Source organism: Aspergillus sclerotioniger, assembly GCF_003184525.1.
Source record: "Aspergillus sclerotioniger CBS 115572 chromosome Unknown BO94scaffold_24, whole genome shotgun sequence".
In the NCBI taxonomy this organism is placed as follows: Eukaryota; Fungi; Ascomycota; class Eurotiomycetes; order Eurotiales; family Aspergillaceae; genus Aspergillus; species Aspergillus sclerotioniger.
In genome coordinates, this window is record NW_020291014.1 from 221,490 (window position 1) to 236,853 (window position 15,364).

Here is a 15,364-nt window from a genome sequence, read left to right on the forward strand (position 1 = left end):
GTTGTCACGTCGACGCGTCTTGCGCTCGTCATCCCATTGGTCTGTCTGGTGATGTGTATTTTGGCGATTCTTGGGCATCTCGCCTTGCAAATGGCTTCTATTGGTCTTTTCATCTGACGATTCACTACGGAATAGAGGCTGGGCATTTTGGGGGAGGTGAAGACGGACGGGGCAGGTCTAGATCTATATGGATTCAGTGGGGATAATGTTCTGGGCATGATCCTGGAGGTGTGTGCTTTGGCATCCAGTAGACTTATAAGTGGACTGGCGCTGGAATTAGAGTTCCTGGAGATGAACTGGAAGGCACGGAGACATATATAGTAGTAGCTGACCATCAAGCTGGGTATAAAGAATACTAGTAAGTACTTGGTGTGATGCAGAAACCTGCATACTCTAGTCTATAACCTATGGCAGTCTACTTTGTGAGTTCAGGAATTGCAGGTCGGTGATGAACCACTCTCCAAGCCCTTCAGTAGTAGGAGTTGCAATCCCTAGAAGGTCATCATTGTGAGTGCCTGTGATGTTGTGCATGCATCTGGGTCTGTTAGTCAGCACATCCTGCACTGAAAATGCATCCCATCACATCACATGACCCAGGGCTGGCCGCCAATGACCGTTTGTCCCTGCAGCATCCAACATCCATTCCATTCCGTCTCCATCGCTCCTCCATCACTCCTTTCTGGCTGTTACAACCTTCGACAGCCTCCCAGCATGGCCCCCGACAAGAAGGACGAGGCACCCTCTCCGGACTCTGCCATTCCAGACCCGCCTCCCATCCACCCGTCATTCATTCAGGTGGCCAAGCCGTACATCTTCGAACAGACCATCCAAAAATGTATTGCTGCCATGGGTGTCAATCCTCTGCGCGAGGAATCCCTTCGCCTGCAAGGCGTGACCTGGCTGGACAACATCCGACGCGTTCTTTATCTGTATGTGTCAATGCGCGTGTTTCCCCACTGCACCCAAAGATCCGAATAGCTAACCAGTTAGCCCCATCCGCACCTTCAACACGGCCGTGGTGTACTACCACAAGTTCCGTCTCGTTCATCCCGACAACGAGTACAACTATATGGTACCCACATTGAGTCTTCCCAATTCTTCAACCCATTCTGATCTGTCCAGGATGCCGCTGCGGCTGCTCTCTTCACGGCCTGCAAAATTGAGGACACTTTGAAGCGGTCCCGCGAGATTGTCTGCGCCGCGTACAACCTCAAGCTGCCTCCGCAGGAGCACATGGCTGCCGACAATCCAGTAAGTAACGCTCCGACTTCATTCGAACCACCAACTAACTGAACCAGGTCTTCGAAGTGCACGCGAGAGGCATCATCGGTCTGGAAAGGCTGATGCTGGAAGCGTCCGGCTTCGACTTCCGGACACGCCATCCGCAAAAGACCCTAGTCAAACTCGCCCGGCAATACGGGCTGACATCGCAATCAGAAGTCTCCAGCGTGGCGTATCGCATTGCCCAGGATCTTTATCGCACGTACGCGCCCGTCAAGCAGACGACGTCCACCATGGCGTTTAGCTGCTTGGAACTGGCGGGTCGATTGCTCGATCGGCGCATCGAGGCGGTGGAAAAGGGTGTCGACTATGCGAAATGGAAGACGAGTCGCGAAGAAGTGATGGGTGAGCTTCCACTGACAACTCCAGCAAAAGCTCAATGCTAATCGAGAGCAAGAAACCCTCCTTGACCTCCTAGAACTCTACACCCACAACCGCGCCCAGACATCCGTCGGGCCTCATTTCCCCGCAGACCGGTTTCTCACCGTCCGCATTCCATTGAACACCGAAGCCGAGTCCCGGAAACTTCCCCGTTACACCAACTGGGCCCGGGAGCCCCGCGAAAGCAAACCCGCAAACGGCGACAAAGCTGCCAAAGACCCCGTCAAGTTGCACCCCCTCACCCCCATCGCCGCAAACGGGGACCGTCCCAAGGCCGCCGAAAAGGGCCGTGACGGTGCCGTGCGCTTCATGCTGGACCCGGAGTGCGCCGATGCCGAGAAGTCCCACGTAGCCGAGTACTTCAAAGTCGAGATGGAAGAGTACGAAGTTGAGGAATGAATCGTTTCCACGATCGTCAATCGATGACATAGCAACAGACAACTGTGCTGCGTCAGCGGGTCTAGCCGCGAGGATATCGCTCCGCAGATGCTACTGCATAGCGCACCGTCTCGTCTAAGCTAGGGAGCGTAGCTCCCACCTAGTGTGTCACGCACCTCTGGATGGAAACAGACGTTGCTCTGCTCCGCTCCGCTCCGGCTGATGTCACAGAAACATCCACAAACAATATCTGGGACCGGTCTCGATGGGCGCAGTTCCATCCGATCCAGACTGTGTTAGTGGGTGTTCGTGCTCAGAATATTCTTTGCAAGCAAGAGCAAGACGAATTTCAAAGAACCGGAGCAGGCAGACAGTCAGCCAGACAAGTCAAAGCGTTAGCTACCGAGCTAAAACCACTGGAGACGCAGATACAGCAAACCAGGACGAGAAGAGGCTGCCCAACCAACACACCTAGTATATAATTCATCAAATGTAAGACGTATAGAGCCTGGAGTTAACTGTATTAATACTTCGGACAATACACTTAGTACCACACCCATAATGCAACTTCATTCTGAGTATGAATAAATAAATGAAATCAAATCAAATCAAAGAAAAGAGAATAATAGAAAGACTGGACCAACTCAAGATAAAGTGATTATCGGCCGGATATCTATCTACCAACTGCGACAGCTATAAGCCAATAAATAATTGACCATTTGTTATGGGATGTTTTCTTTTGGTATACACTACCAGTCTACCTACTCATTATACTAAATGCGCGGTCTATTTCCTAATCCATCAACCAAATAAGACAGACAGACAGAGACAAAGACTCAAGGCACAACCCGAGCAAGAGAGAAATACACATTCAGATTGAGACGAAGGATGGAAGGAGGGAGGGAGGGAGGGAAGGAATTAGAGAGTAAGGATAAGAAGAAAGAAACACAGTGACTATAACATAACACTATAACTACCAATATGGAATCAAGTCATGTCGATGCCAGTCACGTCATGTGTCTTGTGTCCGTTCCACCGCGCCCATCCTTCTTGACCCCCCTTCTTGACCTGACTGACTATATGTCCCTCTCTTTTTTTTTACCCCTGAAAAAAACATGTATACACCAATGACCCAATGCGATGGCGGAAGATACGAGTAGCAAGCGTGTGAGAGACGTATGCAGAGAGTAACTGCACACGGGCGCAATTCCAAAAGGCTCCGGGGATGTCGTGTCTGTGGAGAAGATGGAATTCTTCTATGACAGACACCCCGGGGATGTTGAAGAAGAGCTGATTATAAAGGTGTATGTATAGTATTCATAGCTTCGGTTGATCCCCGGCGATTAAAGAGGAGAGAGAAGGTGAGCATTTCATCACGGATATAATTGGAATAAGGACGGGTCATCATGGTCTCGCTTTACCGGCGGAGCTCGGTGTTCAAGCAATCCAAGATCTGTGCATGATTAGTGAAGGGTCAGGAAAGTGTTGGGTGGGTGCTCGACTTACCGTTTCAGAGACAGTACCCTGGTTGTAGAGGTACTTGCTCAGACCCCGCACCACCTCGAGCTGCTCGTCAACCGTCAGACCGTTGATGGCGGCCTCAATGACATCTCCGACGCTCGCCTTGAACACGGCGATGAAGCTGTGGTAGTACATGTAGGCGAAGAAGCCCATGATGAACTGGCAGTCCATGCGGTCGGTGATACCACCGTGACCCGGGATCGACTCGCCAAAGTCCTTGATCTTGAAGGTGCGCTTGAGCCCGGAGGCGAAGAAGCCGCCGAATGGCGCGATGAGGGAGGCAAAGGTCGCGAAAACCAGGATGTGGAACTGCATGGGCTCGATATAGAAGGTCTTGTCCATGCCGGTCCACGCCGGGATATGGTAGGGCTGGGGCACGAAGGATGGGTTGGGCGAGCATTGCAGCCCCGTCAACACGTTCGCTCCCAGATCATTAACAGGGCAGATAAAGTACTTGTAGCGCATCAGAATGTTGGTCATGAAATACCCGAAGATGATAGTGCAGATCCAAGCGCCAAGGAACCCCTCGACCGTCTTCTTGGGCGACAGCTGGATTAGCTGAGTCCGACCAAAGGTGATACCGCAGACGTAGGCAAAGATGTCGTTCGTGATCACGAGAGAGGCGGGAAGGAAGAACCAGATCATGCCCTCCAGAATGTTGTTCATGACAAAGTGCGCCTGAACGACGATCAAATAGAGCGCCATATGCGTCCACGCGAACTGAGTGAACTGGAACCGGTACTGTCCTTTCTGCAGAGACGCGACGAAGAAAACGAAGCCTGGACGACCTGTCAGCATACTATGGAGCTGGGGCAAATGCGCAGAGGACCGAACTCACCCATGACATAGAGCGTAAAGCTGATAAACCGATGGTGAGTCGCTAGAGGCAACAGCACCTTGTCCACCAGGAGAATGTGCTTGAAGTAGTAGATAACGCTCTCTCCGTATAAAAAGTACATGGTCGTAGCGAGGAAGTACCAATTCAGCGACTTGGTGAAGCGAAGATTTTTCTCCTTACTGGGCACGTTGGCAATGGCGATAACTTCCTTGAACGAGACAATCTGGATGGCGGTGACAATGCCGATGATGTAGATGTGGCCGGAAAACATGGCGATGAAGAACCCGAAGATCATCACAAAAGTCCATATCGTGCGCGTGATGAAGGTCTGCTTCTTCTTCTCGTAGTCTGACAGCTGGGGCTTCTCAGATTTCTGGTCGCGATGTCAGCCTTGCCCAACGAGCATCCCAACGGGTCTGGTCTCTCCAAGCTCGCGGCTCACCTCCTCGGGGATCGTGGCAGGCGTCGTGACGCTGCCATCTTTGGCCGGACTGCCGGGATCGGAGAGAATGTCGCTGGCATCGGAGATGCTCATGCGCCGACCTTCAGACGAGTTGGACATCCGACGGGGGAACCTGACGTTCCGACGCGATTTGGACATGGCGGAATATGTACAGGGGAGGGCGACGGAGCACGGCGGCTTCGCGAGTCGTGGCGGCGGGGAGCAGGTGGATTTTCAAGGCGAGACCGGAGAACAGGCGTGGAATGGGTCGACCGGACAAGACGGGTCACGCAGGGAAGAGTGAGGCAGGGAAAGGGGAGACGAGAATGGCGCAGGCGTAGCAGCAGTGATCGTCGTCTAACGAAAATTCATGTGAAATAGTAGCGACCGGGGGACTGCGGACGGAGGACCAGCGGTGGACAGGCACGAAATGGCTGGAGCAGAACTGCAGCAAGGCCAGTCAATAAGGATTGACGGGTGCAAAAGTGGGAGTTGGGGAAGAAACTGTTGAGAGGGAAGCAGTTGGAGGAAGAGGAGGAGAAGAGGAAGAGGAAGAAGAGGACGAGGAGGAGCGGATCCCGTGAGGCAGCAACTTGGATCTGGATTCTCCCCAACACGACGTCAGTTCTCTTCAATCCCGCTTGATAAACTCCCCTTAATTAATCCCATTTATCATCCCCCTCCATTCACCCCATTCACCCCCATTTCCCCCTCCTTTTCTCCCCAACCTTCCGTTCATGGCGATCGTCCATCCCAGGGCATGGAAGATAACGACGATGATTTCTTCTCCGACGATGGCTTCGACGACATCCCTCCCAGCACGTTGTTCCAATTGGAGCAGAACGCCTATCACGCCACTCAGGTCCAGAACCCCCAACAACAGCAAAAAGAACAGCAGCAGCCATTCACCGACTCGGCCAAAACGCCACGGACCTTTTCCGACCTGAATCGCGATGCAGTTGCCGCCAACGCTAGTATACATACGGGATTGAGCAACGACTACGATGTTTGGGACATAGGAGAACTGGATGCCGAGGTTCTGGACGATGGTGTACCTATTCAACCGAATGCTGCGCTGGATCAATCTGCGACTTTTTCTGCTTCGGTTCAGCATCAGCAAAATGATGCTTCTGCAGGCGAAGATAACTACGGGGATCTTCCAGACCCCATGGAGGTCGAAGAAGAAGGCACTTCGCGTTTCCCCGAACTCCACAATGCCTACGCAGAACTCAGTGAAAAGGTAAGGCTGAGAGAATCACATTCCAGAACATATGATACTGATTGTCTCGACAGCTGGCGTTGGAGACCGCACGACACCAGCAAATGGCAGAAGAGCTGGTTGCAGCCAAATCCATGGCTGAAACCAAAACCGGGGAGATCGCTATTATCCGGGCCAACCAGGCCAAATTAACAGCAAACTATGACCGCCAATTGGCAGCATTGCGAAAGGCGCTGGAGGATGAGGAAGCGAGACACGAGGAGGAGGTCGCGGCTGCTCGTGCAGAGGGCAAGATGTTCGCCACGGAAAATGCCTTTCTTAGGCAAGACTTGGCTGAAGAGTCCATGCGCGCCAATCAGTTGAAGGCAAAAGGCCGAGCAAAGGAGGAAGCACCGCCAATGACACCAAAAAAGACCAAGGTTTTGCCTTTCCGTGACGGCTTCGACGACGATGAAATTCTTGCGGTCTCTCCCAGCAAGTTGGCCCGTTCCAAGCGCGCTACACCAGTGGTTCCGGGGAAAAGAAAAAGGCAGCTCAGTCAGGACAGCCCGACACCGTTGCAGTTCAGCCCGCAAGTGGAGCCTAATCCGGTCGAATATGCTGAAGATCTGTCGGACGATGCAATGCTAGATGCTGGACCCGATCAAGCCCAACTCAAGGAGGCTCCCGGCATTGTGGACTTGAGCATCGTCAAACGTCTTTTGAACCACAGGTCTTCGTCAGATGAAAAGCCCGACATCGAGGTCATGGCTGGGCTGGCGTTCCCATCAGAGTCGCAGCGCATGCTGTCCACCATTCTTTTGGAGACAACTAACAACCTTGACTTGGGAAATTACATGGTGGAATACGCGCGCGCTATCATATCCCTGTGGTCGCGCGCATTGGAAGAGAAGTACTTCCAGCCTATCCCGATGTTCTTGTCAATTATGCAACACCTCATTTCCGAGGACCTACAAACTCTTGACTCCGACTTGTACAAGCATCTGGTGCCGGTTTTGCAAGTTTCTGCAGAAGTCAATGCGGTTCCCCGTTTCCACAACTCCCCCGTCTCGGGACCAAATCTAGGCCGGGCGCGAAAGACCCCATTGTCGGAACTAGAGCCACTGGTCGACTCGACAGAGGTTCTAGGTCTGTTATATGATATGGCATGCATCCGTCTACATGTGGAGCAGGATATGATTGAACTCTGGCGGCCTATTCGCTACGACTTCGTCCTGACGATGCTGAATTGCTCGCAGCCCATTGATGACATAGTCCTAATGCTAAGCCTGTTGTCGACTAGCATCCGCTCCGACTCGTTCGGCCCCGTCCAGGAATCCGAGGAAGTTCAGAACATCATCGAAAATTACATCGTGGATCGCGTCGCCAATCTTCTCAGTGAGCAACCACTACTGGACGAAGGACAGGAGCCGTACATGCCGTATGAGATCTGCAGCATGCGGCAGGAAGCATTAGCCTTCCTCACGAGCGTTGCCTTCAATCCTCGGATATCCGACAGTACGCACGGCAGCATGATCTTGGCATCCCACCCAACAGCGCTGGCCCGGTTAATCCGCGTGGCACACGATGAGCTGGACGCTCTCTACACCCTACCACCTGAGAAAGATCTCCACGCAGCATTGGTTAATGGACTGATATGTCTAGTTCACGGAGTGACCCAGCGACATCGAGAGCAGGCGGATTTGCAGTCCAAACTGTGCCGAGTGCCTGGCGGGAAGCAGAAATTCCTCGTGGTTTTGACACGACTGGCGTTCAGCGAAGGGCTAGTGCTAGAAGCAGGGATCGATGATGCCACGGTCGAAATGGCCCATACGATCCTCGATGATGCTGTGACGCCCCAGGAAGCCGAAGCGCTGCTCGAGGCGTTTCCAAACGCCAAAAGGAGTGAGGAGGAGCCGTCAAGCGAGGACTAATTTGACCGCATTAATGTTCGCATCCAACTGGTGTTTGGACACGGAAGGTCTCCAGTAATAATGATGATACCAACGAAGCATAGCAGACATGATATACGACTTAATCTTCTTCATGTTTATTTTATTATATACCTTAGCCACTAGAAATAGAGGATGGTGTTACTACTTGTCTTATCGCGAATTTCACTAAAACAAGAACCTGTGGAACGCGTTGAACGATATCGATGAGGTTGAAATAGTACGTGGAGAATATATCAGCAATTCAACAAATACATATATCCGACAGCATGGGACCGAGATATTGACGAGTTGACAACGATGAACAGCAAAAGAAGGCACTATCAGAAAGAGCTACATGGAAGCTACAGAGGATGATAGTAGATGGCTGAGAGCTCCCTTGGTCGCAAGAAACCTCCATTCAAGACAACTCATGCTTAGACAGAGCCGAGGTCTTATCCAAGAATACGATGACAGCAGGCGCTTGCGGAGCTTAAGCGACATAGTTGTGCAAGGGAGACTCCGTACACGTAGAATGAACCACACAGGTCGGGAAGGCAGAGATAGGTGAGACATACTGCACCACTATGTTATTACTGGAAGTGACCGGCTAACACTAGATAAAGCAAGGCTTCATTCATCTCAGAAACTACAAGTTACAGGACATACTACAGCTCTCTTCTCCATACCCCCGCGCAAGGCGAAGAAATGATGAAAAGAAATAAGATCCACGAAGTGGAAGAGTGCCAAAGAATACGCCTGTCAATGACCCGAAGGCCGTTGAACAGACTGTTCCGCCGCGCTGTGCAATGCAGGGACCAATCTGTGGTGGACCGCCTTCTTGATCGCAGCCACCCAAACAAGGTAAGTATGAAGAAAAGAAAGAAGAAAAAGGTCAAAGGGGGGGCGGGTGGAAGAAGATTATAAATGGTTGGGTGGAGACAGTGAGATGGCGCTAGTGGCAAGCGAGAACAGGCTGGCCAATCAGAGCGGCTGGTTTGCGGAGCAAGTGTGTGCCTGAGTCTTCTGGCAGGCAATGAATTTTGCCACGTGACCTGCATCACGTGCCTCAGCGAAGTTTTGGGCGGCCGGAGATGGATGGGAAACAGGCCGAAGCAGCGAGACAGACAAAAAGACATTTGCTAGCAGGCCACTCCTGCCCCATATCGCCATCATGAGGAACAGGGCTACGCAGTATCTGAGCAAGCCGGTAAGTGCTTCTGGACTGTGTTTTTCTTATTAATAACTACCCAGCAATCGCTAATTTCCCTGCGTTTGCTTAGAAAGTCCGACAATCATGGAGCAAGTGGAACTTGTATAATATGATGCGGTTCAGGATCAAGAGTCCCTTGGCCCGAACTCATTTCCAGCAGAAATGGGATGCCAAATCGATAACACGTGGCTACCATGGCGAGCAAGTCCCTGAGAAGCAATGGGCGCGCATGTTTTCTCCCCGCATTCGCAGCGTGGTGCCCATGGATACCTACAACTTGGCTGCGGATGATGGTTCTAAGTGGTCTGCTGGTCGTGGTCAGGGTGTCCATCAGACCAGAAGCGAATTAAACAGACTGAATTCTCCGCCCTTTGGACAAGCGACGTATGCTCCGCTAGAACGCCGACTGGACGTGGCCGTCTTCCGCGCCATGTTTGCCAGCAGTGCCAGACAGGCGCGCCAATTTGTGATTCATGGGGCGGTTACAGTCAATGGCAAGAAGGTAAGTGCGCATGACGCTGCATTGTCCTGTGTATTGGCCGACGCCAGTGAAGCTGACACCATTCCGGTAGATGAGATACCCCGGTTATCTGCTCAACCCTGGCGACCTTTTCCAAGTCGAACCCGAACGTGTCATGTTTGCCACCGGTGCCCCGAAGGACAAGTACGAACGCCGCGCCGCCCGCGTTGCTCAGAAGCAAAAGGCAGAAACCACCGAGGAGGGAGAGGCCGCAGCGGAGGAGTCCAAGGAAGAGGAAGAGGGAGAGGCCAAGGAGAAGCAGCAGGAGGAACTGTCCCCGCGTGAGACATTGAAGGTGTTGCTGTCCCAGGCCAAGAACGTCATGTCCGACAACAAGGCTGTGCTCCCCGCCAAGCGCAAGCAGGAACTGCGTGGGTTCCAGAAGGCCGTCCGTCGTGTGCTGTCTCGGTCCGAATCAAGCACCGTCCTGACCGACAACCTGGAGGCCCAATTTTCCGAGCTGACTCTGCTGCTCAAGGCCAAGAAGGCAGAGAAGGAGACAAAGAAGGAAAACAAGGAGAAGGAGGCTACACCTGCTAAATCCTCAGAAGCCGTTGCCGAAGCCACGCCGGAAGAGGCCACCAAGGCCGCCTCCGAGGCGGACAGCGAAGCGCAGCCAGGCGACAAGCTGTCCGAGGCGTTCCGCCAGGCTGCCGAGAACCCGGAAGAAGAGGTGGATACGTCTGAGCTGTCGGACGAGGAGTTCGAAGTTCTCCGCCGTGCACTGGTCCAGATGCGTGATAACCCGATCGACCACTCGAAGCCGTACGCTACGCCCTGGCGGCCACGAGACTACATGAACGTCTTTGCGACGATCCCGCGGTACCTGGAGGTGCACCCTAAGGCGTGCGCGGCCGTGTATCTGCGACACCCGGTGGTTCGTCCGGGCTTCTCGGAGGTGCCTTCACCCTTCGCGGCAGGGACGGGCGAGCTGGCGTTCTCCTGGTACCTGAGACGGCGGTAGACGGATGAAATTCATGTAGTAATTAGTGTCGTTGTCTGTTTGGTTTGCGTTTCTCTTCGCTGTTCTGCGGGCATGTTCCACAGTCTTGTTGTATTACTGGGTCGCTGGTATGGTTGTTTGTTAGATCTCCTGCATTGGGGCCACCGTCATATTGCGCCGGTGTTGGAGCTGGATGAGCACAATGTAAATCACCAATGAAATATATCCTCTTTCTATCCTTACTGTTTGTTCTAAACCATAAATATAAACTCTACGGAGAACTCTGTATACATATACAGTCCAGCTGTGGTCCCGTGACCCGCATACCGTTCTGCTGAAAAATACCCCGATCGGCGGGGGCCTCGCCCGCCAACCCGTCGAAATTGCAAATGCGACCGAGCAATTTTCAATAATCCCGGGTTGTTCAACGTCGAGGCTTTCTTCTCGCCGGTCTCGACGCTCTCTTGTTTTCTCCCCCGCCATTCCAGCACGCCAGCAGTGCTCTGACTGCTGCTGCTTCCTGACCCCACCCCCTCCCTCATCCTTTCAATTCCCTTATACCTTCAGACAGATCATGTCCATGTATCCCTGGCATGCCTCCACCACCACCAACGCTGCTGCTGCTGCTGCTGCTGCCGCCGCCGCCTCAGGACCTCGCCTTGAGACCCCCTCCTCGTCCACTCAGTCTGCCTTACAAATGCCGGGGCTGCGATGGCTCCCATCCATGATTTCGCGGGCTACGCCTCTCCCCACCTTATCGTCCAATCTCCGTATCGGCCAGCAACAACAACAGCAGCCGTCGCCGCAACAATCCCAGACATCATCGCAACCGCAGCCGCAATCTTCCCTCTCTCACGCCCATCCCCATCCCCATCAACACTCCCATCAACCAGCACATTCGCAAGCACGCCAACCCGTCCCGCTGGTTGTCGAATCGCGATCCCAACAACCGCACCCCGAGTCTCTTGAGAGCGACAGCGACCATTCAGACACCGGCGCGCGCGACCTCACCCACCCTGACGTCCTCGAGGATTCCGAATTCGCCCCATCACCCGATAGTATCCCCCAGGGGGCGACTATCGCCCGACAATCCGGATCTCGAGCTACGACCACCGCCGGGGTAATGCCGAACGGCAGCGCGGCCAATCGAACCGCGCTCCTCGCCGCAGCATCCAGCGTCGTCAGACCCTATCCACTGGATGACCGCGATGACGATCCCGAGGGCACGGCTGGCGGACTCAATGGTGATACATCGCGCAAGCACGGAAAACGGTTGACCACCCTCGAGGAAGTCTCGTTATTCAACATCTGCAACCGACACGCAAGCGAATTCGGACAGCGCAGTAATCTCTGCAAGTGGTGGATGACCGTTACCGCAGAATTCACGCGGGACCAGGGACATCCGTACTCGTGGCACTCCGTGCGACGGAAGGTGGAATTGGTCACAAAGCAGCGGATGAAGTTTCTCGACGAGCAACGCGATAAGGGTGCAGACGCGAGCGAAGATCTGTCGCATACGCAGTGGCGGACGGCCGTGGACGCGTGGATTCCCACCTGGCAGAGGTGGGAGGAGGCAGAGGCACGGAGGATCCAGAAGCGCGATTCTCGGAAACCGAGGAAGAGGAAGGACAGGCCTTGGGACGCGTGGGAGATGAGTCCGAACGACGGATGGCGGAACGCAACAATAGCGAGTCCGCTCGTTGGCGCAAGCCAACAACCTGGGTTTGCGACCCCCGTGTCGCAAAGCACAGTACGGCTGCCTCCGGGGTTCGACAATATGTTCGCCAGCCAGGGACTACAGACCCCGTCACCTGTAGTGGGTGTGCCAGATGGGTTTTCAACTCAGCGGTCGACTCAGTCCGCTGCAGCGTCTGGAGCGAGTCATCCGCCGGGGACGGATAGCTCTATGATAAGTGCTATGCTAGAGACACTGGGGAAGTTGAACCGACATCTCGATTCGGTGAGCACCCAACCTACTTCGTCCCCGCTCGCTTCGACCAAGAAAACGAAATCGCCCTCCGAGACCCGTGCTCGCGAACAGCAACGGGAAGTCCCAGTCGTGGAAGCGACAAACGCCGTGAACAACGCCAGCTTGGTCGAGCCGACCGGACTCACGCACGTCTCTCCCCCCTTTATCTACAGACTCAAAGAAGAACTCCGACAGGAAATGCGCGCCGAGCTTGAGAAAGACCGAGCCAGCTTGGAAGAAAAATTGGATTCCGTCCAAAGGACACAGGAAATGATTCTCGAGATGTTGAGACAGGAACCTGCCTGACACATCCACACTCACACCCACCTACCTCCTTGGCTTCTTTATCCTTTGGCTCTTTTCCCCTTTTCCTTATTTTTTATATCATATATTTGTTTCTGCATTCGATCAGATGATACCCCATGGGCGAGTATGTCAAACCATATATCTATTATCATTATCATTATCTATTACTAGGATCATTCTTGTCGTTCTATTTTAGGGTTCACTTGGAAGCAACATCACATCACTTCGATTCTTATTTATCTCATAATAACGATGATTCTGGACGGAAAATTATCTCTTCAGCTTAGTGCGTTTAGTTAGGGTTTACTCTCATGTCTTACTGACAAGTATATTTCGGGACAGGATACAGAATTATATTTCACGGGTTTAAGGATACTCAAACAGACTCTGATTGACGATTGATCGATTGATGGATGAACTAACAATCTCCTCCCAATGGAGTGTACATTCCTAGTGCTTCGTAGGTCACGTCAAGTAAGGTTAGGTTAAGGTTAAGGTAGGGGCAGGGAGGGAGAGAGAAGGAAGAAGAAGATTGGTAATAAGGTATGTGTGAGTTATGGGTAATGCAAAAAAAAAGAAAATCCCGGCTAAATTACATAGTAAACGTTCCCATGGTATGGATGCTTGCGTTAAGGAGCCCTGCCAATCCCAATAGTGGTGGTAGTGGGAGTGAGTGGTGTGGTCTAAATTTCTTTCTTTTGGGGTGTCATAAAAAAAAGATGACCTTCCCTCACGCCCATTATCCCTTTCCTTTTTTCTCTTTTCAACTCATTGCTTTGCTTTCCATCCGCGAGCGCGCAACTGAAAACGAGATTCCAATATTTCTAGGTAGTTCGGGTGGTATCTAGTAGTAGAAGGTCTCGTCGACGGTGCGGCCTCTCATCCACTTGGGCTCACTGCCACGGACGTAGATGTCCTCGTAGAGAATGCGGGAGTTGTTCTCGGGGAGGGGCATCTTCTCGGCGATGGCGACCTCCTCGTCGACGTGGGCACGGGCGGCCTTGTCCAGGGCCTTGAGCTCGTCCTCGTTGCAGACGTTCCAGTCAAGGATCTTCTGCTTGAGACCGGCAATGGGGTCGTTGGTGCTGCGCATGCGCTGGATCTCCTCACGGCTACGGTAGGTGGTACCGGGGTCGGACATGGAGTGACCACCGTAACGGTAGGTGACGTACTCGAAGACCAGGGGACCGTTGCCGGCCACGGCGTAGTCCTTACCGTACTTGACGGCGGCCTTGGTGGCCAGGACGTCCATGCCGTTGACCTTGATACCGGGGATGTACTGACCGCGCTTGTAGTACTCGGTCAAAGCGGAGGAACGAGCGGCGGAGGTACCCATACCGTACTTGTTGTCTGGGGGAGGTTAGCCTCGCGGTGGAGTGGTGCAGAATGGGACAGAGCAAACTTACTCTCACAGCCGAAGAGAACGGGGAGGTTCCAGAGCTTGGCCATGTTGTAGGCCTCGAAGACCTGACCCTGGTTGGAGGCACCGTCACCGTACAGGACGATACTGGTGGTGGGCTCCTCGTTGTACTGCTGGGCGAAAGCGAGACCAGCACCGACGGGGACCTGGGCACCGACGATACCGTTGCCACCGTAGAAGTTGTTGGTGAACATGTGCATGGAACCGCCCTTGCCGAAGGCGATACCCTCACGGCGACCGAGCAGCTCACCGATGATGGAGCGGACGGTAGCACCGCGCATCATAGCGAAACCGTGGCAACGGTAGGCAGTGATGATCTTGTCGTCGCGGGTGATGGCGTGTTCGATACCGGTGGCAACGGCTTCCTGACCGGTAGACAAGTGGCAGAAACCTCTGATCTTCTTCTCCTTGTAGAGACGGTCGGCGGCCATTTCCATACGTCTGAGGGGTCAATTAGACTGGGTGCTCGGGGAAACGAAGGGCCAATCGACGGCCATACCTCATTGAGACCATATCGTAGTACATCTGCTTCAGCTCCTTCTTGGTGATCTCCAAGGTGTACGGAGGAGGATCGATCTCGTAGGTCTCGAAGCTCTCATCGGAGAGGCGGACGGTGAAGGGCTTGTCATCCTCCTGCAGACAGATGAAATCGCATTAGCCAGGCCCATTCCGGAGGCCGGAGCTGGGCATCCAGGGAGCTCTCAACCAACCTGGGGGACATTTTCAGCATGCGACGAAGCGGCGTCGGTGGTGACGGAGCGACGGGCAAGGGGGGCGAAAGCCTGACGCCTCAAGGGCGCGACCTGACGGACCGCAGCTCGGAACAACATGATGGACGAGACGAAGGGTCCAACCGGGGGAGGAAGAGAGGAGCTGGGAGAAGAAGGGAGATTCTGTTATCGTCAACTTCAACAACGGAGATGTTGGGAACAAACTTTCCCCTGCGGCTAGGCGGAATTCGGCAGGCGGCTTATCTAAGCCCGCTTCCCTTCGGGGCCGTCCGGTGTAGCCTTTGCAAACCGC

General features: G+C 53.5%; 6 protein-coding genes across 6 annotated transcripts; 4 read left to right on the forward strand and 2 right to left on the reverse strand.

The window, feature by feature from the left end:
• Positions 1-711: 711 nt before the first annotated feature.
• BO94DRAFT_471984 (putative cyclin) lies at positions 712-2,061 on the forward strand (the record flags this gene model as incomplete). Its single annotated transcript, XM_025608410.1, has 5 exons — positions 712-929; positions 991-1,072; positions 1,123-1,251; positions 1,299-1,626; positions 1,679-2,061. The coding sequence occupies 5 exons, from the start codon at positions 712-714 to the stop codon at positions 2,059-2,061; spliced, it is 1,140 nt and encodes a 379-aa protein (XP_025464770.1).
• A 1,396-nt stretch (positions 2,062-3,457) lies between these two features.
• Positions 3,458-5,000, reverse strand: cds1 (phosphatidate cytidylyltransferase; the record flags this gene model as incomplete). Its single annotated transcript, XM_025613414.1, has 4 exons — positions 3,458-3,493; positions 3,547-4,340; positions 4,400-4,772; positions 4,842-5,000. 4 exons carry the CDS (start codon positions 4,998-5,000, stop codon positions 3,458-3,460), a joined length of 1,362 nt encoding a protein of 453 aa, XP_025464771.1.
• Positions 5,001-5,449: 449 nt separating this feature from the next.
• BO94DRAFT_567906 (putative DNA repair protein Rad26) lies at positions 5,450-8,142 on the forward strand. Its single transcript, XM_025614656.1, has 2 exons — positions 5,450-6,081; positions 6,135-8,142. Exons 1-2 carry the CDS (start codon positions 5,602-5,604, stop codon positions 7,971-7,973), a joined length of 2,319 nt encoding a protein of 772 aa, XP_025464772.1. The 5' UTR covers positions 5,450-5,601; the 3' UTR covers positions 7,974-8,142.
• Positions 8,143-9,084: 942 nt separating this feature from the next.
• Positions 9,085-10,880, forward strand: BO94DRAFT_522146 (mitochondrial 37S ribosomal protein uS4m). The gene is made up of 3 exons (XM_025610169.1): positions 9,085-9,180; positions 9,254-9,685; positions 9,756-10,880. Exons 1-3 carry the CDS (start codon positions 9,145-9,147, stop codon positions 10,665-10,667), a joined length of 1,380 nt encoding a protein of 459 aa, XP_025464773.1. The 5' UTR covers positions 9,085-9,144; the 3' UTR covers positions 10,668-10,880.
• Positions 10,881-11,100: 220 nt separating this feature from the next.
• On the forward strand, positions 11,101-13,303 carry BO94DRAFT_537654 (uncharacterized protein). The gene has a single exon (XM_025612317.1). The coding sequence runs from the start codon at positions 11,221-11,223 to the stop codon at positions 12,919-12,921; it is 1,701 nt and encodes a 566-aa protein (XP_025464774.1). The 5' UTR covers positions 11,101-11,220; the 3' UTR covers positions 12,922-13,303.
• Positions 13,304-13,560: 257 nt separating this feature from the next.
• On the reverse strand, positions 13,561-15,252 carry BO94DRAFT_537655 (pyruvate dehydrogenase (acetyl-transferring) subunit E1 alpha). The gene is made up of 4 exons (XM_025612318.1): positions 15,052-15,252; positions 14,841-14,974; positions 14,328-14,782; positions 13,561-14,271 (listed from the first exon to the last, which is right to left on the reverse strand). The coding sequence occupies exons 1-4, from the start codon at positions 15,169-15,171 to the stop codon at positions 13,766-13,768; spliced, it is 1,215 nt and encodes a 404-aa protein (XP_025464775.1). The 5' UTR covers positions 15,172-15,252; the 3' UTR covers positions 13,561-13,765.
• Positions 15,253-15,364: the final 112 nt, after the last annotated feature.